At 50.3% G+C, this 21,924-nt stretch overlaps 1 protein-coding gene across 3 annotated transcripts in view; it reads right to left on the bottom strand.

The window, feature by feature from the left end:
* LOC147119339 (uncharacterized) overlaps nt 1–21,924 on the bottom strand; it is a 91,855-nt gene that overhangs the window by 28,617 nt on the left and 41,314 nt on the right. The window contains exon 3 of one of the 3 annotated variants that reach the window (XM_085984975.1): nt 11,938–12,224. In XM_085984975.1, the coding sequence (XP_085841101.1) occupies nt 11,938–12,224 (287 nt within the window). Of the gene's footprint in view, nt 1–11,781; nt 12,467–21,924 lie in introns of those variants that run through there. The other 2 variants (XM_085984978.1, XM_085984974.1) reach the window with 2 other exon arrangements.

The raw sequence follows: 21,924 nt of genomic DNA on the forward strand, positions 1-21,924 counted from the left end.
TCACCCGGGCAGTGAGCTGAACATGCGCAGCCCTTGGCAGCAGCCACTGACACATCAGGTGAGAGAGCTCAGGGAGCGGGTTCATGAACCCCGGGGGGACGCGGGACGCGGGACGCTCACACCCCGAGCTCAGGGAGCGGGTTCATGAACCCCGGGGGGACACGGGCCGCTCACACCCCGAGCGAGTTCATGAACCCCGGGGGGACGCGGGCCGATCACACCCCGGGCTCAGGGAGCGGGTTCATGAACCCCGGGGGGACGCGGGACGCTCACACCCCGAGCTCAGGGAGCGGGTTAATTAACTGGCTCCTCGTGTCGTTACTGAAGATGACTGGTTGTTGCACTGGATGCTTATCTACCATTGAAAGATTCATTGACAGCAGTCTTGCAATATGGGTCATTGAATTGCGTGGAGAGCTATTGAAAATATAGTCAATGCCTACAGATATAAACTATCTTTGTATGATGCTGACTTATTGGCCTTTTGCTCGTGGTCTGTGGAGTATGGAATGGAATGATGAGCAAACCTAAATCCACTGTTCTGATCCAATGAGATTTCTGCTTGACCACCTGTCCACCTTGTGCAGAAGCAACACTGAAGTTTGGTTAACTGGCATTGGGCTAGATTTGCAATACTTGTGCAAGAGGTGAAACTTGTATAGAATGTTTTGTGCTGCTACCTTTTGTAATTCTTCTACACCTGTATGACAATGTAATGGTTGACTCTAGACATGTGAACAACATAAATAAATGCATAATGCAAAAAATAAATAAACTCCGGGGGGACGCGGGCTGTACACACCCCGAGTGCGGCCCCAGGCCCCATTATTAAAACACTCAACATTATCCGCCCGCCGCTTCCTGGTTTCTCCCGATTCGCTCAGCAAAGGGGCCCCGTGCCAAACGCCGGGACAGACAGGAAGTCAGGGAGCGTCTGTAAATGGAGGACAAATGGTGACTGGTCAGGGAGCGTCTGTAAATGGAGGACAAATGGTGACTGGTCAGGGAGCATCTGTAAATGGAGCAGAAATGGTGACTGGTCAGGGAGCGTCTGTAAATGGAGGAGAAATGGTGACTGATCAGGGAGCGTCTGTAAATGGAGGAGAAATGGAGACTGGTCAGGGAGTGTCTGTAAATGGAGGAGAAATGGTGACTGGTCAGGGAGCATCTGTAAATGTTGGAGAAATGGTAACTGGTCAGGGAGCGTCTGTAAATGGAGGAGAAATGGTGACTGGTCAGGAAGCATCTGTAAATGGAGGAGAAATGGTGACTGATCAGGGAGCGTCTGTAAATGGAGGAGAAATGGTGACTGGTCAGGGAGCATCTGTAAATGGAGGAGAAATGGTGACTGGTCAGGGAGCGTCTGTAAATGGAGGAAAAATGGTGACTGGTCAGGGAGCGTCTGTAAATGGAGGAGAAATGGGGACTGGTCAGGGAGCGTCTATAAATGGAGAAATGGTGACTGGCCAGGGAGCGTCTGTAAATAATGGAGAAATTATTCATTATTTTAGGGCTTGGTTTGTGTGAATAAATAATCACTAATTTCAATTAGACTCTTTTCCGTGACCCAGCTCCTGTAAATACTGGCTGGAAAGGGGCCGGACTCTCAGGAGGCTCCACACCGCTGGCTGCTTCTGCGTAAGTGATCTCCCATTAGATTAATGTGCTTCTGCTGTGTGTGTGTTTAACAAAGTGCCCGAAGCAGTTCATAAGGTGGGGGACCAGTGAATGTAGGACTGAACCCAGCCAGAGTCAGCACCTTCAGGGGAGGAGAGAGAGGGGAACCAGTGAGTGTAGTACTGAACCCAGCCAGAGTCAGCACCTTCAGGGGAGGAGAGAGGGGAACCAGTGAGTGTAGAACTGAACCCAGCCAGAGTCAGCACCTTCAGAGGAGGAGAGAGGGGAACCAGTGAGTGTAGAACTGAACCCAGCCAGAGTCAGCACCTTCAGGAGAGGAGAGAGAGGGAAACCAGTGAGTGTAGAACTGAACCTGGCCAGAGTCAGCACTTTCAGGGGAGGAGAGGGTGGGGAACCAGTGAGTGTAGAACTGAACCCAGCCAGAGTCAGCACCTTCAGGAGAGGAGAGGGAGAGGAACCAGTGAGTGTATAACTGAACCCAGCCAGAGTCAGCACCTTCAGGGGAGGAAGAAAAATGGGTGCAGAGGAAAAAATGTTGGAGATTGTGCAATGGGTTTGGATTTCAGCACAGGGAGGAGGGAGAGTGTGTGGGACGGGGATTTATAGCTTTTGGGGAACAAGAGAGGAAAGAATGTTCCATAGAAACTAGAATTGTCTGTTCTTTATTTCTATGCTGTACTTAGTCATGACTTTTGTAAACTCCTTTTACAGGGTATTAGAAGGGGAGGATTTGCACACAGGGAACTCAAACCCCGTCAAGATTTGACAGAGTCACTCAATTCATCAGGACCTAAATATCATCGGCCTTTGAATGTGGAAGGAGAAATGTTTGTCTGTTCTGTCTGTGGGGAAAGATTTCAAACATCAGTGTGACTGGAAAAGCACCGAGACACACACACCCGAGTGAGAGTGTTCCATGCACTGACTGTGGAAAGAGCTTTAACCAGTTACACAGCCTGAAAAACATCGCACCATTCACAGCGGGGAGAAACCGTACACGTGTTCTGTGTGCGGATGAGGCTTCAATTGATCATCCAACCTGGAGAGACACAAGGACAACTGCACCATGGAGAAACTATGGAAATGTGGGGACTGTGGGAAGGGATTCAATTACCCATCGAAGCTGGAAACTCATCGACGCAGTCACACTGGGGAGAGGCCGTTCACCTGCTCCGTGTGTGGAAAGGGATTCACTAACTCCTCCAGCCTCGCTGCACACCAACTTGTTCACTCTAATAAGAGATCGTTTAAATGTTCTGACTGAGAAGAGCTTTAAAAGCAGAATGCATCTGATGCAACACCAACGCGCTCACACTGGGGAGAGGCCGTTCACCTGCTCCGTGTGTGGGAAGGGATTCACTCAGTCATCTAACCTGCTGATACACCAGCGAGTTCACAAGTGCATGCAGGGGTTGGATTCTGCTGTTCTTGCTGCTGTTAATCACATCCAGGACTGAACCACATTCATTCTGACAGGTGGGGTTTGTTTCTGCTGATGTCAATAACCCCTATAACTGGGTTGGATTTTAATATTTTGATACCTGTCAAATAAATTAGCTTTGTTTCAAACACACAGTGTGTCGAATATTTGATTTCTCCAAGAGAAGAGGAGACTAATTGATGTCCTGTTACCGACTGCTCCATTTTTGGGCCTTTTCTCCTTTCTAACTCTAGATTATTTCAGTTCTCATACCTTCGGTTACTCTCATGGACAAGTCCCAGCTCCCCATACATTCCAGAGTGCCTCTCCTAGCCTTGGTATCCAGGGAAGGTATCGGTAACACACCTGGGATCACTGAACACAATCCCAGTCTGTTAATCACTTTCAGCTACTGGACTTAGTGTGTGACCCACAGCATCTCTCTCACCTTCGATGTGAATAGAGCATCGCGCCTGCAAACCTGGTTTTCAATATAAATGCACGCAGCAAATGTATTGAACAAGAGATGAACAAGTAAACAGACCAGGGCCCATCCTCCAGCTCTATACTGTAGGCCGATGAGACTCTGTTAAGGTGCCACGTGCTGCTTGACCGCTCTGCATTTTGCCTGTAATGAAAATGACTGAAGATTTGTCCCAGTGTAACCTTTGCTGTCATGAAATGAGTGTGTCTTTTAATGAGCCTCACGTCCTTGCTCATGTCGGCTGCAATTGTGTAGAAAGGGGATGTGTAAAGAGATGGTCTGTGTATGGAGATGTGAAAGAAGGAAACGGTGTGTGTGTGTGATAGTGACACAGCCTTGTGGTCACAGTCAGAACAATGCACAGATATCCTTGTGGTTATGGTTTGAACAGGGCCAGATCAATAATGTAGTAAACAAGTTAAACAAGCTGTAGCTCCTATGACCGGAAAGCCCTGCAGCGGGTAGTCAAAACTGCCCAACGCATTACCAGCACCCGGCTACCGACCATTGAGAACATCTACCAGAAACGCTGTTTACGGAGGTCACTGACCATCATCAAAGACCCTACCCGCCCCAGCCACAGTTTGTTCGCCCCCCTGCCATCTGGGAGACGCTACAGATGCATTCGCACCCGAACGACCAGATTTAGGAACAGCTTCTTTCCCAGGGCTGTCATCCTATTGAACTCTGCAAATAAACTCTAAGCCTGCACATCTGCCAATGCACTTCATTATGTTTATGTTTATGTTACAAGCCAAATGTATGTTAAATGTCTAATCAAAATGTACACTCTCGGGAGCCGCAAGCTTACATTTCGTTGTACTGCACTTGTGCACTAACAATGAAAATAAAGTTGATTGTTATATTATAAATATCGCCAGTGTAGTCGCAGCTTGTTAGAACAGACCTGGGGAGAAGAGAGCTCTGAATCCACTGTATTATCCCTGTTCTCCGGATCGTGTAACTATACTCTGCCTGTATTTTTGCAGTGCTGTTAATAAAGTCAGTGAAAGACAATCTGTTGTTGTGAACTTGATTATCTGGTGTCTGAAACCACAAGACTCAAATTTTAGAGTCAACAAGATGAACAAGTAAACACATCATGGCCCAATACTCCAGCTCTATATTCACAGGAGAAAGTCTGATATCACACTCATCGAGAATAAAGAAAGATCCCAACTCAAAGAACCTCCAGAATCATTTGTAAATACCTTTCAAATCCTGACTGATATCAATTATCAGTGTACATTCCAGTGAAGTCAATGGAAGACGAGAGGGGCTGGAGAGCTGGGGTGAAAGAGGAGTTGGGGTGAAAGAGGAATTGGGGTGAGGGGGTTGGAGAGTAAGGGTGAAAGGAGTTGGGGTGAGGGGGGTTGGAGAGTAGGGGTGAAAGAGGAGTTGGGGTGAGGGGGTTGGAGAGTAGGGGTGAAAGGAGTTGGGGTGAGGGGGGTTGGAGAGCAGGGGTGAAAGAGGCGTTGGGGTGAGGGGGATGGAGAGTAGGGGTGAAAGAGGAGTTGGGGTGAAAGCAGTTGGGGTGAGGGGGTTAGAGAGCAGGGGCAAAAGAGGAGTTCGGGTGAGGGGGTTGGAGGGTAGGGTTGAAAGAGGAGTTGGGGTGTGGGGTGTTGGAGAGTAGGGGTGAAAGAGGAGTTGGGGTGAAAGAGCAGTTGGGGTGAGGGGGTTAGAGAGCAGGGGCAAAAGAGGAGTTCGGGTGAGGGGGTTGGAGGGTAGGGTTGAAAGAGGAGTTGGGGTGTGGGGTGTTGGAGAGTAGGGGTGAAAGAGGAGTTGGGGTGAAAGAGCAGTTGGGGTGAGGGGGTTAGAGAGCAGGGGTGAAAGAGGAGTTGGGGTGAAAGAGCAGTTGGGGTGAGGGGGTTAGAGAGTAGGGGCAAAAGAGGAGTTGGGGTGCGGGGTGTTGGAGAGTAGGGGTGAAAGAGGAGTTGGGGGAGGGGGGTTGGAGAGTAGGGGTGAAAGAGGAGTTGGGGGAGGGGGGTTGGAGAGTAGGGGTGAAAGAGGAGTTGGGGTGAGAGGGGTTGGAGAGTAGGGGTGAAAGGAGTTGGGGTGAGAGGGGTTGGAGAGTCGGGGTGAAAGGAGTTGGGGTGAAAGGAGTTGGGGTGAGGGAGGTTGGAGAGTAGGGGTGAAAGGAGTTGGGGTGAGGGGGGTTGGAGAGTAGGGGTGAAAGAGGAGTTGGGGTGAGGGGGGTTGGGGTGTAGGGGTGAAAGATGAGTTGGGGTGAGGGGTTGGGGTGTAGGGGTGAAAGAGGAGTTGGGGTGAGTAGGGGTGAGAGGAGTTGGGGTGAGAGGGTGTTGGAATGTATGTGTGACAAAGAACTTGGCCTTAAGCTCTGGAATTCCCTCCCTAAAACTCTCCACCTGTCTGCATGGGCTCTCCACTGGGAGCACCGACCCTCACTTGTGTGACTTCCTGGAGACCCACTATTTGGATGGGTGGGTGGCTAGTTCATTAAATATATTCAAGAAAGAGTTGGATATATTTCTTGAGGCTAAAGGGATCAAGGGATATGGGGAGAAGGCAGGGACAGGGTACTGAATTTGGATGATCAGCCATGATCACATTGAATGGCGGAGCAGGCTCAAAGTGCCGAATGGCCTACTCCTGCTCCTATCTTCTATGTTTCTATGATGATCTGGAGGTCGCATCACCGGCTTGGGGAGACTGGGAGCCCCCTGGGAATGGCGTGGGAGAGTACCTGTTTCACAAACTCACTCTGGGTGAGAGCGATTAAAGTGACTACTGGGATCAAGCTTATTGTGGTTAGTACTTGTGTTTACATAAATGTGTGCGAGACCCCTGCCTTGTAGGGAATGATGGCTTGTGACTTTGTTCAAAGAGCTGAGACCTGGGCTCTGTAATGTCAATTTAAAAAAAAAAACTCTCCACCTCTCCCCCTTTCTCTCGTCCTTTAAGATGCTCCTTTTAACCTACTTCTTTGATAAAGCTTTTGGTCATCTTTCCTGCTATCCCCTTCTGTGGCTCGGTGTCAAACATGTTTTTTTTATATTGCTCTTGTGCGCTTTGGGACATTTTACTATGTTAAATGTGCTATATAAATGTAAGTTGTTGCTGATATCAAATCTAGGGACCACTCACAATGTGACACCAAATCCAGGCACCACTTACGCCGTAATACCAAATCCAGGGACAAATTACAGTGTGACATCAAATTCCGGATCCACTTACACAGAGACACCAAATCCGGGGACTACTTAAATTGAGACACCAAATCCAGGGATCACTTACACTGTGACAAAAACATCCAGGACCACTTACATTGTGACATTAAATCAAGGGACCATTTACACTATGACACCAAATCTAGAGGCCACTTATACAATGATGTCTAACTGAGGAAACATTTACACTAAATCCTGTGACCATTTACATTATCAAACCCAGGGCCGATTTATGATGGGACTATTTGCACTGCAACAATAAATTCAGGGCCCACATGTACAGTCCCAGGGTTAGAATCCCCATGTACAATCCAGGGTTAGAATCCCCATGTACAGTCCCAGGGTTTGAATCCCTGTGTACATTCCCAGGGTTAGAATGCCCATGTACAGTCCCAGGGTTAGAATCCCCATGTACAGTCCCAGACTTTGAATCCCCGTGTACAGTCCCAGGGTTAGAATCCCCATGTACAGTCCCAGGGTTTGAATCCCCGTGTACATTCCCAGGGTTAGAATCCCCATGTACATTCCCAGGGTTAGAATCCCCATGTACATTCCCAGGGTTAGAATCCCCATGTACATTCCCAGGGTTTGAATCCCCGTGTACAGTCCCAGGGTTCGAATCCCCGTGTACATTCCCAGGGTTAGAATCCCCATGTACAGTCCCAGGGTTAGAATCCCCATGTACAGTCCCAGGGTTAGAATCCCCATGTACAGTCCCAGGGTTAGAATCCCCATGTACAGTCCCAGGGTTAGAATCCCCATGTACAGTCCCAGGGTTAGAATCCCCATGTACAGTCCCAGGGTTAGAATCCCCATGTACAGTCCCATGGTTAGAATCCCCATGTACAGTTCCAGGGTTAGAATCCCCATGTACAGTCCAAGGGTTAGAATCCCCATGTACAATCCCAGGGATAGAATCCCCATGTACAGTCCCAGGGTTAGAATCCCCATGTACAGTCCCAGGGTTAGAATCCCCATGTACAGTCCAAGGGTTAGAATCCCCATGTACAGTCCAAGGGTCAGAATCCCCATTTACAGTCCCAGGGTTAGAATCCCCGTGTAGAGTCCCAGGGTTAGAATCCCCATGTACATTCCCAGGGTTAGAATCCCCGTGTACATTCCCAGGGTTTGAATCCCCGTGTACAGTCTCAGGGTTTGAATCCCCATGTACAGTCCCAGGGTTAGAATCCCCATGTACAGTCCCAGGGTTAGAATCCCCATGTACAGTCCAAGGGTTAGAATCCCCATGTACAGTCCAAGGGTCAGAATCCCCATTTACAGTCCCAGGGTTAGAATCCCCGTGTAGAGTCCCAGGGTTAGAATCCCCATGTACATTCCCAGGGTTAGAATCCCCGTGTACATTCCCAGGGTTTGAATCCCCGTGTACAGTCTCAGGGTTTGAATCCCCATGTACAGTCCCAGGGTTAGAATCCCCATGTACAGTCCCAGGGTTAGAATACCCATGTACAGTCCCAGGGTTAGAATCCCCATGTACAGTCCCAGGGTTAGAATCCCCGATGTACAGTCCCAGGGTTAGAATCCCCATGTATAGTCCCTGGGTTAGAATCCCCATGTACAGTCCCAGGGTTAGAATCCCCATGTACAGTCCCAGGGTTAGAATCCCCATGTACAGTCCAAGGGTTAGAATCCCCATGTACAATCCCAGGGATAGAATCCCCATGTACAGTCCAAGGGTTAGAATCCCCATGTACAGTCCAAGGGTCAGAATCCCCATGTACAGACCCAGGGTTAGAGTCCCCATGTACAGTTCCAGGGTTAAAATACCCATGTACAGTCCCAGGGTTAGAATCCCCGTGTAGAGTCCCAGTGTTAGAATCCCCGTGTAGAGTCCCAGGGTTAGAATCCCCATGTACATTCCCAGGGTTAGAATCCCCGTGTACATTCCCAGGGTTTGAATCCCCGTGTACAGTCTCAGGGTTTGAATCCCCGTGTACATTCCCAGGGTTAGAATGCCCATGTACAGTCCCAGGGTTAGAATCCCCATGTACAGTCCCAGGGTCAGAATCCCCATGTACAGTCCCAGGGTTAGAATCCCCCTGTACAGTCCCAGGGTTAGAATCCCCATGTACAGTCCAAGGGTTAGAATCCCCATGTACAGTCCCGGGGTTAGAATCCCCGTGTACATTCCCAGGGTTAGAATCCCCGTGTACATTCCCAGGGTTAGAATCCCCATGTACATTCCCAGGGTTAGAATCCCCATGTACAGTCCCAGGGTTAGAATCCCCGTGTACAGTCCCAGTGTTAGAATCCCCGTGTACAGTCCCAGGGTTAGAATCCCCATGTACATTCCCAGGGTTAGAATCCCCATGTACATTCCCAGGGTTAGAATCCCCATGTACAGTCCCAGGGTTAGAATCCCCGTGTACAGTCCCAGGGTTAGAATCCCCGTGTACAGTCCCAGGGTTAGAATCCCCGTGTACAGTCCCAGGGTTAGAATCCCCATGTACAGTCCCGGGGTTAGAATCCCCATGTACAGTCCGAGGGTTAGAATCCCCATGTACAGTCCCAGGGTTAGAATCCCCATGTACAGTCCCAGGGTTAGAATCCCCATGTACAGTCCCGGGGTTAGAATCCCCATGTACAGTCCCAGGGTTAGAATCCCCGTGTACAGTCCCAGGGTTAGAATCCCCATGTACAGTCCCAGGGTTAGAATCCCCATGTACATTCCCAGGGTTAGAATCCCCACATACAGTCCCAGGGTTAGAATCCCCATGTACAGTCCCAGGGTTGGAATCCCCATGTACAGTCCCAGGGTTAGAATCCCCATGTACAGTCCCAGGGTTAGAATCCCCATGTACAGTCCCAGGGTTAGAATCCCCATGTACAGTCCCGGGGTTAGAATCCCCATGTACAGTCCCGGGGTTAGAATCCCCATGTACCGTCCCAGGGTTAGAATCCCCATGTACAGTCCCAGGGTTAGAATCCCCATGTACAGTCCCAGGGTTAGAATCCCCATGTACAGTCCCGGGGTTAGAATCCCCATGTACAGTCCCGGGGTTAGAATCCCCATGTACAGTCCCAGGGTTAGAATCCCCATGTACAGTCCCAGGGTTAGAATCCCCATGTAGAGTCCCAGGGTCAGAATCCCCATGTACAGTCCCAGGGTTAGAATCCCCATGTCCAGTCCCAGGGTTAGAATCCCCATGTACAGTCCCAGGGTTAGAATCCCCATGTACAGTCCCAGGTTTACAATGCCCATGTACAGGCCCAGGGTTAGAATCCCCATGTACAGTCCCAGGGTTAGAATCCCCGTGTACAGTCCCAGGGTTAGAATCCCCATGTACAGTCCCAGGGTTAGAATCCCCATGTACAGTTCCAGGGTTGGAACCCGATCTACAGTCCCAGTGTAAGAATCCCCATGTACAGTCCCAAGGTTAGAATCCCCATGTACAGTCCCAGGGTTAGAATCCCCATGTACAGTCCCAGGGTTAGAATCCCCATGTACAGACCCAGGGTTAGAATCCCCATGTACAGTCCTAGGGTTAGAATCCCCATGTACAGTCCCAGGGTTAGAATCCCCATGTACAGTCCCAGGGTTAGAATCCCCGTGTACAGTCCCAGGGTTAGAATCCCCATGTACAGTCCCAGGGTTAGAATCCCCATGTACAGTCCCAGGGTTAGAATCACCATGTACAGTCCCAGGGTTAGAATCCCCGTGTACAGTCCCAGTGTTAGAATCACCATGTACAGTCCCAGGGTTAGAATCCCCATGTACAGTCCCAGGGTTAGAATCCCCGTGTACAGTCCCAGGGTTAGAATCCCCATGTACAGTCCCAGTGTTAGAATCACCATGTACAGTCCCAGGGTTAGAATCCCCATGTACAGTCCCAGGGTTAGAATCACCATGTACAGTCCCAGGGTTAGAATCCCTATGTACAGTCCCAGTGTTAGAATCCCCGTGTACAGTCCCAGGGTTAGAATGCCTATGTACAGTCCCAGGTTTGGAATCCATGCGTTGGCAATGAGCTTGGACCCCAGCAGATGCTGACGCTAAAGCCCAGGTCAAGGGCAGGCCCACTGTGCCCACTCTGAACCCGGTTTGCTGCTCCCTCTGTGCCCAGCACTGCCTGCACCCCCGGCGCATGGAAGTGGAATTTCAGCCTCAGTGTTACAAGTTACATCGGTTACAGGCTGGAGAGAGGAATAGTTTAATCTGACCCAGAGCTGTGTGACTGACGGGCCCTTTTAAATTTGAGTGGTCAGGTATTCAAATTCCCATAAACTCTAATCCCAGATATAAAAGAGGGGAGAGCTGTGTTTAAATCAGAGTCCACCTCGAGATTCTCTGAAGGAAGGAACTGGTCAGCTTGAAATTCGAATCAGAAAAATCAGTGAGAAATTTCCAATTAGCAGATTAGTCCGTCTAACCCGTGCCGAAACAGCGTAGCTCATCAGGACGGGGATTGAACCCACGACATTGCCGTTTTTAGCACCATGCTCGAACCATCTGAGCAAACTGACCAATATCAACTCCCACACGGATGGGGAATTCTAGAATGAGGAGGAACCGGTCACGATTTGAAAGGTATTAAAGTATTCGAGGGGCCCTTACATTTGGGATATTTCTTTATTTTGTCCACTCGAGGAGTTAGATAACAGACTTCCTCTTGTGAATGTAGAGCTGGATTATTGGACCGTGATGTGTTTCCTTGTTGATATTCTGTTAAATGCATTTCCTGAGTTAATTTAAATATAAACCAGGTTTGCAGGCGTGATTCTCTATTCACACATCGAAGGTGAGAGAGATGCTGTGGGTCACACGCTAAGTCCAGTAGCTGAAAGTGATTAACAGACTGGGTTTTGTGTTTAGTGATCCCGGGCGTGTTACCGATACCTTCCCTGGATACCAAGGCTAGGAGAGGCACTCTGGAAGGTATGGGGAGTTGGGACTTGTCCATGAGAGTAACCGAAGGTATGAGAACTGAAATAATCTAGAGTTAGAAAGGAGAAAAGGCCCAAAAATGGAGCAGTCGGTAACAGGACATTAGTCTCCTCTTATCTTGGAGACGTCAAGGACTCCACACACTGTGTTAGAAACAAAGCTGATTTATTTGGCAAATATCCAGAAGATTAAACTCCAGCCCAGTTAGGGAGTTATTAACATCAGAAACAAACCCCAACTATCAGAATGGACATGGTTCAGTCCTGAATGTGATTAACAGCAGAATCCAACCCCTGCCATCACTTGTGAACTCGCTGGTGAGTCAGCAGGTTGGATGACTGAGTGAATCCCTTCCCACACACAGAGCAAGTGAATGGCCTCTCCCCAGTGTGAACTCGCTGGTGTTCAGTGAGTGTGACTGACCGAGTGAATCCCTTCCCACACACGGAGCAGGTGAACGGCCTTTCCGCGGTGTGAGTGCGTTGGTGTTTCAGCAGGGTGGGTGAACAAATGAATCTCTTTCCACACACGGAGCAGGTGAACGGTCTCTCCCCAGTGTGAGTGCGTTGGTGTGCCAACAGATCATTTTTCCTTTTGAAGCTCTTCTCACAGTCAGAACATTTAAAAGGTCTCTTATCAGTGTGAACAACTTGGTGTGTAGTGAGGTGGGATGAAGAAATGAATCCCTTCCCACACACGGAGCAGGTGAACAGCCTCTCCCCAGTGTGAATACGCTGGTGTTCAGTGAGGCTCCATGAACGAGTGAATCCCTTCCCACACACGGAGCAGGTGAACGGTCTCTCCCCAGTGTGATTGCGCCGATGAGCTTCCAGCTTAGATGGGCAAGAGTATCCCTTCCCACAGTCCCCACATTTCCACGGTTTCTCCATGGTGCGGGTGTCCTTGTGTCTCTCCAGGTTGGACGATCGGTTGAAGCCTTGTCTACACACAGAACACATATATGGTTACTCCCTGCTGTGAAAACTTTCCTTATATAACAGATTCTACAAACAAATACTAATTATGATATTCATACAATATTATAGTTGTGTAGTAAAGTTCTTCTGACAGGCAGTGCCCACCAACTGAGCAGACTGATAGTGAGCAGATCTGGGAGGCACCACAAGATGTTCCACCTTGACTGCAGCAGTCAGCTTTCTTATCCCCGGGGTACGGACTCTCAACTAAGCTGCTAACTGCAAAATGGGAAAAGAGAACGGAATAATAGTGAAAAAAAGGAAAATAAAAGGAAGACAAAAGGCAAAACAAAGTAATATCGGCGAGGAATAACGAATGTCTTGATGGCTGGGTTCTGTGAGTGATAACAGCAAGAAGGAAATTTGAGTAGTCGTTTTCTTCTTTTATGGGATTTGAGAAAGTGGTCGGCTTCTTTTCTGTGGAAAGGTTGAAGACTGTGGACAAGGATCATGACATTATATGGTTAGATAACACCAAGTGAAAACGAGGAGTTATTAGAGGGCCAATAGGACTGGCGTAGAACTGGTATTTACTTGTTTTGTTGAAGAAGTTTCGGTTTCTGGTTAAAAGTAGTTTACTTGAAGTTTTAATTGATTTCCGATATGGTTATGGGACTTTGTATATTGTGGTGTTATTTAGTGTGAAAGCCTTCCTCAATGTACGAACGAACGCTCAAGTGAACGTACGTATGCTGACACAAATAATACGCACGCACACGGTGTTCGGCGAGTCGGGCAGAGGAGCGCAGCGCAACGAGCAGCAGCAGCAGACTCACGACACGCTGCAGCACGTCGGCCGGCAGCTCCATTTCGGGTAACTCGCAGTCCGGATGGGAGTAGGGAAGCCGGGCATGGTGGCCAGAGCGGGAGAAGCAGGCCACCACACGTGGAGCCGGCAACAGTGAGGAGGAGGCCGCGGTGAAGAGGAGGACGGAGCGGCTGAGGGACATCGTGCTCCCACTGCCACGGGAAGCCATTGTATTGACCCTGAACGCGGCGCTGTATGTATAGCTGACGCGTCCCTACGGGGAACAAGCATTCCATTGTACTTGTTACATATGGCAAATAAATCTAATCTGATCTGATCTGACATAATGGAACTTATGTTCGACTGAATGAAGGGCCCTCGCTCCCCAGGATGAAAGTGAGCATCCTATTGGGTGAGCGTGAGGCCTGTCTGGACGGATGAACGAACGCACACATGTAGACAAATGACACGCACACGCAGACATGCACAATGGAATTTACGCTTGAGCGAACGAACGAACGGAGGAATGAATGACTGAATGATTGAGCGATGCCAGTAGGACTGGCGTATACAGGTTCTTTCTTTTCTTGGTTTATTAAATAGTGTCAGTTTGTACTGTAAACATTATTGATTTACCTGTAAAATTTATTAAGGCCCGAAAAGTCGAGCCTGCGTGATTCTTGTTACATCTGTGAATCAGATCATCCTGCTGAAGGAAAGTTACAGAACAACCTCAAACTAAACTTACAATTAATGAACTAACAAAGGGCCTCCATCGAACTGCAAGGAATATTACTTCCAGCTGCATTCCTTTTACAGATGTGCTCGCTCTAACTCGATCTTCCGCAGACACAGGCTTGGCAGACTGTTTTTGTAACTACCAGCTCCTTCAGTATATTTTCTTCCCACAATTGAGTATTGTGCCTCAGGAGTTAATTGGAACTATAAACTTCTTAAATTGATAGTTAAGACAGATGGCTTTGCCCGTTGCCTAGACAGCACAATGATGTTTATGGACCTCTCCAACAGGGAAGGTCTCTGTGTAGAGAGTAACAACAACTTGCATTTATGCAGCACCTTTAACACAGTAAAATGTCCCAAGGTGCTTCACAGGAGCCTATTATCAAACAAAATTTGACACCAAACCGCATAAGGAGATATCAGCGCAAAAGAGGTAGGTTTGAAGGAGCGGCTTAAAAGAGGAGAGTCGGGGAGTTTGGGGAACGAATTCCAGAGCTTAGGGCCCAGTAGCTGAAGGCACGGTCGCCAATGGTGGAGCGATTAAAACTGGGGACGTGCAAGAGGCCAGAATTGGAGGAGCGCAGCAATCTGGGAGGGTTGTAGGGCTGGAGGAGGTTACAGAGATAGGGAGGGGTGAGGCCAAGGAGGAATTGATAAAAAAGCTTCAATTCAAGAATTTCTGGGTGTGGTAAACCACTGTTATACCTGCCTGTGTGGGTGTTTGTATTCCACTGTGTACATGTCTGTACATGCCTCGGCTGACTCCTCCCACGAGTCCAGGTATAAAGGTGACTGCTCCACAGTCCCTCTGTATTCTGGACTGGTCGACCACTCGAGGCACACCTTCATTCTCTTGTTAATAAAAGCCTGTTAGTTACTCGCTTAACCTCAGTCTTTGAGTAATTGATAGCGCATCAATTTTATTAACAAGACTTTTTTATAATGGAGAAGATCCTCACACCAGCATGCCTGGACTTAGACCATCGGGAGGCGGACGCATCCACCAAGTTTGCTCACTGGCTTAGGTGCTTTGAAGGATTCCTGATCGCCTCCGCTGCAACGGTCAAATCGGATGAGGACAAACTGGATGTCCTGACCTCCAGAGTGAACCACCGAGCGTACTCGGTCATCCAGGACGCGACCTCGTACACGGCTGCTCTCAAGCTCCTCAAGGACCAGTACACGCGCCCAGTGAACGAGGTGTACGCCAGGCACCTCCTGGGGAGTCGTAAACAACAACCTGGGGAAATCGACCGAGGAATACCTTCAGGCACTGTCTGTGCTTGGCCGGGCCTGTGGTTGTAAGGATGTAAAGGCCGCCGTGTACACAGAGGAACTTATCCGGGACGCTTTTGTAGCGGGCCACAGGTCCAATTACACCCGACAGCGACTGTTGGAGCAGAGTAACCTCGACCTCAACAAGGCCTCTGAACTCACACTATCATTGGACGCAGCCTACCGGGGCATGGATGCCTACTCCTCTGCACCATGGACGCCGCGGGGAACGACAGCCTGGGACACGGTAGGACCGTCTCATAGCGCCGTGCCACCCCAGCCACGGCCCAACTACCGCAGCAGTGTCCCAAGGCCAGAAATGCTACTTCTGTGGCCAGGCCAAACATCCCAGAGCGCGCTGCCCGACGAAAAATGCAATCTGCTCGGGCTGCGGGAAGAAGGGACACTACGCCAGCGTCTGCAGGGCCAAAGCCACCCCGAACCCCAGCAGCGCCGCGTGTGGGCCGCCATCTTGGGCCTCCCCAGCCATGTGCGAACCACCGGAACAGCAGCCATTTTGGACGCCTCCAGCCACATGGGGATCATGGACGCCGCCATCTTGGACGCCAGCCGGGACGCAGCAGGCCCCCAACACCGCCTCATCTGATACCCGCAGCGACACACCGACCCCTACGCTGGCCTCCGTTACGCTGGACCAAGCGAGACCGCACCAACTGGCCCGGTCCACAATGGACATTAAGGTAAATGGTCACGAAACAACCTGCCTTTTTCACTCTGGGAGCACGGAGAGCTTCATCCACCCCGACACGGTGCGGCGTTGCTTTCTCCCAGTCCTGCCTGCGCACCAGCGGATTTCTATGGCCTCCGAGTCCCAGTCGGCGGACATTGGCGGCTACTGCGTGGTGACACTCTTAGTAGACGGGACTGTGTACGATAATTTTAAACTTCTGGTCCTGCCCCACCTCTGCGCTGCCGTTCTACTGGGGTTAGATTTTCAGTGCCACCTTAAAAGTGTTACGATGGCGTACGGTGGACCCCTCCCCCCACTCACAGTCCGCAGCCAGCAGCTTCCAAACTGCCCGCCGCGCACCAGGTGCAACCTCTCCACACTCAGAGTCACCCCCCCACCACTGTTTGCTAACCTCACCCCCGACTGTAAGCCCATCGCCACAAAGAGCAGGCGATACAGTGCCGGGGACAGGGTTTTCATTAAAACCGAAGTGGAGCGGCTCCTGAAGGAGGGGATTGTTGAGGGCAGCACCAGCCCCTGGCGAGCCCAGGTTGTGGTCGTTAAGACCGGCGAGAAGCAGCGCCTGGTCATCGACTACAGCCAGACAATAAATCGCTACACCCTGCTGGACGCTTACCCACTCCCCCGCATAGCTGATATGGTCAACCAGATCGCGCAGTACCGCGTCTTCTCGACCATTGACCTGAAATCAGCGTACCACCAGCTCCCTATCCGCCCTGAGGACCGCCAGTATACTGCCTTTGAGGCAAACGGCCGCCTCTATCACTTTCTTAGGGTTCCCTTTGGCGTCACCAACGGGGTCTCCGTCTTCCAAAGGGAGATGGACCGGATGGTCGATCAAAATGCGTTGCAGGCCACTTTCCCATATCTGGACAATGTGACCATCTGCGGCCATGACTTACAGGACCATGACGCAAACCTCAAAAAATTCCTCTGCACCGCCCAGCTCCTGAACCTGACGTATAACAAGGAGAAGTGCATATTCCGCACAACCCGCCTCGCCATCCTTGGCTGTGTTGTGGAACATGGAGTCATCGGTCCCGACCCCGACCGGATGCGTCCCCTTATGGAACTCCCACTGCCCCACTGCCTCAAGGCCCTGAAGAGGTGCCTAGGGTTTTTCTCCTATTACGCCCAGTGGGTCCCCTACTATGCGGACAAGGCCCGTCCGCTGATCAAGACCACCTCTTTTCCCTTGACGGCAGAGGCCTGCTTAGCCTTCCACCGTATCAAGGAAGACATTGCCAAAGCCACCATGCACGCAGTGGACGAATCCATCCCCTTCCAGGTGGAAAGCGACGCGTCCGACTTTGCCCTGGCCGCTACCCTAAATCAGGCGGGGAGACCCGTGGCCTTCTTTTCACGAACCCTCCAGGGCCCGGAGACCAGACACTCCGCTGTTGAGAAGGAGGCCCAGGCTATTGTGGAGGCTGTGCGTCATTGGAGGCACTACCTGGCCGGAAAACGATTTACCCTGCTCACTGACCAGCGTTCAGTTGCTTTTATGTTTAACAACAAGCAGAGGGGCAAAATCAAAAATGACAAATCTTGAGGTGGAGAATCGAACTTTCCACCTACAATTACGAGATCTTGTACCGGCCCGGGAAGCTCAATGAACCCCCGGATGCTCTATCGCGTGACACCTGCGCCAGCGCGCAGATCGATAGACTGCGGGCCCTCCACAATGACCTCTGCCACCCGGGGGTCACCAGGTTCTTCCACTTCATCAAGGCCCGCAACCTGCCTTACTCCATTGAGGAGGTCAGGACCATGACCAGGAACTGCCAAGTCTGCGCTGAGTGCAAACCGCACTTTTATAGACCAGACAGGGCTCACCTGATAAAAGCCACTCGCCCCTGAGCGTTGATTTTAAAGGGCCTCTCCCCTCCTCCGACCGCAATGTGTACTTCCTCAACATTATTGATGAGTACTCCCATTTCCCGTTCGCCATCCCCTGCCCGGACATGACCAGTGCCACGGTCATTAAATGTCTGAATGACCTCTTCACCCCGTTCGGTTTCCCCAGCTATATCCATAGCGACCGGGGCTCATCGTTTATGAGCGACGAACTCCGCCAGTACCTGCTCGCTAGGGGTATTGCCACAAGCAGGACCACCAGTTAAAACCCCCGGGGGAACGGACAGGTGGAAAGAGAGAATGCGACAGTTTGGAAGGCCGCCCTGCTAGCCTTAAAGTCTAGGGGCCTTCCGACCTCCCGCTGGCAGGATGTGCTCCCCGATGCGCTCCACTCTATTCGGTCACTGCTCTGCACTGCCACTAACGCCACCCCTCCTGAGAAAATGTTTGTCTTCCCAAGGAAGTTCACATCGGGGACATCGCTACCGCCATGGCTGACGTCCCCAGGGCCGGTCCTACTGAGAAGACACGTGAGGACCCATAAAATGGACCCCCTGGTCGAGGGGGTCGACCTCCTCCACGCCAACCCCCAGTATGCTTACATTGCGTACCCGGACGGGCGGGAGGACACAGTCTCCATACGAGACCTCGCACCCTCGGGGGCCCCAGTAACCCACTACCAACCCCCCCCCCCCCACGATCCAATATCCAACCCCAGCAGACGGCACGCCTGGGCCCCGCGACCCGCTCGACACCCACGAGGACTACACACCAGTGCCCCAGCCTACGCGGGACTCGACGCCGGAAGCTTCACTACCCCTGCCGTCGCCACGTCGATCACAGCGGCAGACAAGACCTCCGGAGAGACTCCAATACACAAACTTTTAATACACTTCACCCCGCCGGACTCATTTTTAAACAAGGGGTGAATGTGGTAAACCACTGTTATACCTGCCTGTGTGGGTGCTTGTATTCCACTGTGTAAATGTCTGTACATGCCTCGGCTGACTCCTCCCACGAGTCCAGGTATAAAGGTGACTGCTCCACAGTCCCTCTGTATTCTGGACTGGTCGACCACTCGAGGCACACCTTCATTCTCTTGTTAATAAAAGCCTGTTAGTTACTCGCTTAACCTCAGTCTTTTGAGTAATTGATAGCGCATCAATGGGCAGTTAGTCTTTTAATTCAGAATCTGGCAGCCTCTATGTAAACATACAATAGCAAAATACTGTGAATGCTGGAAATCTGAAATAACAACGACAGGTCATGTGTATATGAAATAAAGAAAATCTGTCTTGTGTTTAGAATTTCATTCTAAATATATTTTAATAGTGACAATATTTTCATTTTAATTTTGGACTTCTAAAACCCCCTTTCCCACGCTCGGTCCGTCCCTATAAACTGTCCCCGTGTAATATTTCTCAGTTTAGGTGAAGGACGCTCCCTGACTATTCTCCATTTCTCCTCCATTTACAGATGCTCCCTGACCAGTCTCCATTTCTCCTTCATTTACAGACGCTCCCTGATCAGTCACCATTTCGCCTCCATTTACAGACGCTCCCTGACTAGTCACCATTTCTCCTTCATTTACAGACACTCCCTGACCAGTTTCCATCTCTCCTTTCATTACAGACGCTCCCTGATAAGTTACCATTTCTGCTCCATTTACAGACGCTCCCTAACCAATCACCATTTTTCCTCCATTTACAGACGCTCCCTGACCAGTTTCCATTTCTCCTTCATTTCTAGACGCTCCCTGACCAGTCTCCATTTCTCCTCCATTTACAGACGCTCCCTGACCCATCACCATTTCTCCTCCATGTACAGACGTTCCCTGACTCACTTTCTGTCTGTCCCGGAGTTTGGCGCTTTGTTGAAATTCGGGCCAGAGTGAAACGGGAACCCGCGGGTGGGGGTGGATAATGTTCACTGCTCTTATGATCGGGCCTGGGGCCGCACTCAGGGTGTGTGAAGCTCGCATCCCCCTGGGGTTCATTAATCTTTTATTTAAATCTGGTAGTACTTGTTACAATTCATCAATTACATGATAAATCCATTACATTCATTAACCACAATAAGGCTAAGCCTTAGAAGAAACAGCTTTAGGATGAACAGTACAAATACAATAATAAATTTTTCCAGACAAAACCAATGTCAACAATACAGGTACCCATAGTAAAAAACAATACATACCAGTCCTACTGGCAATCTAATAACTCTTCATTTTTGCTTGGTATAACCTGTCGTCCTTTTTAAAAAAAAAATTTAACATTCAAGTACAACAGTACTTATACAACTCAACAGTTATAGTAAATCCATTACATTCATTGACCAATTATGGTCAACAATATAAATACAACAATAAATTTTTACAGGTAAATCAATGTTTACAGTACAAACTGCAACTATTTAATAAACCAAGAATCCGTACACGCCAGTCCAACTGGCATTGTTCAATCATTCATTCCTCCATTCATCCGATCGTTCGCTCAAGCATAAGTTCCATGTGCATGACTGCGTACATGTGTGCGGTTTCTATCTGCGTGCATGCCTATGTGTTCGTTCATCTGTCCGGCAGGCCTCACGCTCGCCAAGCCGACTTTCACCTAAGGAGCGAGGGCCCTTCATTCGGTCGACCGCAAGTTCCATTGTGTAAGCGTGCGTATCATTTGTCTACCTGTGTGCATGCGTGCGTTCGTTCATCCGTCCGGCAGGCCTCACGCTCACCGAGTGACCCCCATCCTGGAGAGCGGGCCCTTCATTCGGTCGAACGCAAGTTCCATTGTGTATGCGTGCACGCATATATTTGTATCCGCATGCGTGCGTTCACTAGAGCGTTCGTTCGTTTGATTAAGGAAGGCGTTAACACTAAATAACACAATATAGAAAATCCCACAATCATATCAAAAAATCACTTAAGACTTCAAGTAAACTACTTTTAACCAGAACCCGAAACTTCCTCAAAAACAAGTAATACCAGTTCAACGCCAGCCCTATTGGCACTCTAATAACTCCTCGTCTTCACTTGATGTTATCCAACCATATAATGTCATAATCCTTATCCACATTCTTCAACCTTTCCACAGAAAAGAAGCCGACCACTTTCTCAAATCCCGTAAAAGAAGAAAACGACTACTCAAATTCCCTTCTTCTTGCTGTTATCACTCACAGGACCCAGCCATCATGACATTTGTTATTCCTTGCCGATATACCTTGTTTTGTCTTTTATTTTCCTTTTTTACTTTTATCCCGTTCTCTTTTCCCATCTTATGGCTGTTCAAGCACCATACTATAGATAGGAACAGTCTGTCTTTCCTCCACCAAAATGGCGGCGCACAAACCCAATCCCATCACCGAAACAAAGCTTCACAGCTCCCACCAGATGGAGCACAGGCGGGGCCGCTGGAACTCATTCGGGCCAGAGACCGTTCTTCACCTTTAGAAACCGTGCAGCATGCTCACCCACAGCATCTCCCGACTCTGCTTCTGTCGACCAGCCGCTCCGTCCTGGGCCCCCCATTTGGGGTCCTCCGTGCTGGGCCTCCCGCCTAGGACACTCTCCTCTGGGTCTTCCACCCTGGGCCTTCTGCACTGGGCCCTCCGCACTGGCATTCCCCGTGAGCAGCCGGGGTGTGGAGCAGCCCGTTCACACAGCACCGAGCAGAGCTGAGCTGAGCTGCTGATAATCTCGCAGCCTCCCCCCGGGGATCATTAACCCGCTCCCTGAGCTCGGGGTGTGAACGGCCCGCGTCCACCCCGGGGTTCATGAACCCGCTCCCTGAGCTCGGGGTGTGAGCGGCCCGCGTCCACCCCGGGGTTCATGAACCCGCTCCCTGAGCTCGGGGTGCGAGCGGCCCGCGTCCCCCCGGGGTTCATGAACCCGCTCCCTGAGCTCGGGGTGCGAGCGGCCCGCGTCCCCCCGGTGTTCATTAACCCGCTCCCTGAGCTCGGGGTGCGAGCGGCCCGCGTCCCCCCGGGGTT

The sequence above is a fragment of the Somniosus microcephalus genome, chromosome 4 (assembly GCF_052327205.1).
Source record: "Somniosus microcephalus isolate GS21.2 chromosome 4, FLI_Smic_1.0, whole genome shotgun sequence".
NCBI lineage: Eukaryota > Metazoa > Chordata > Chondrichthyes > Squaliformes > Somniosidae > Somniosus > Somniosus microcephalus.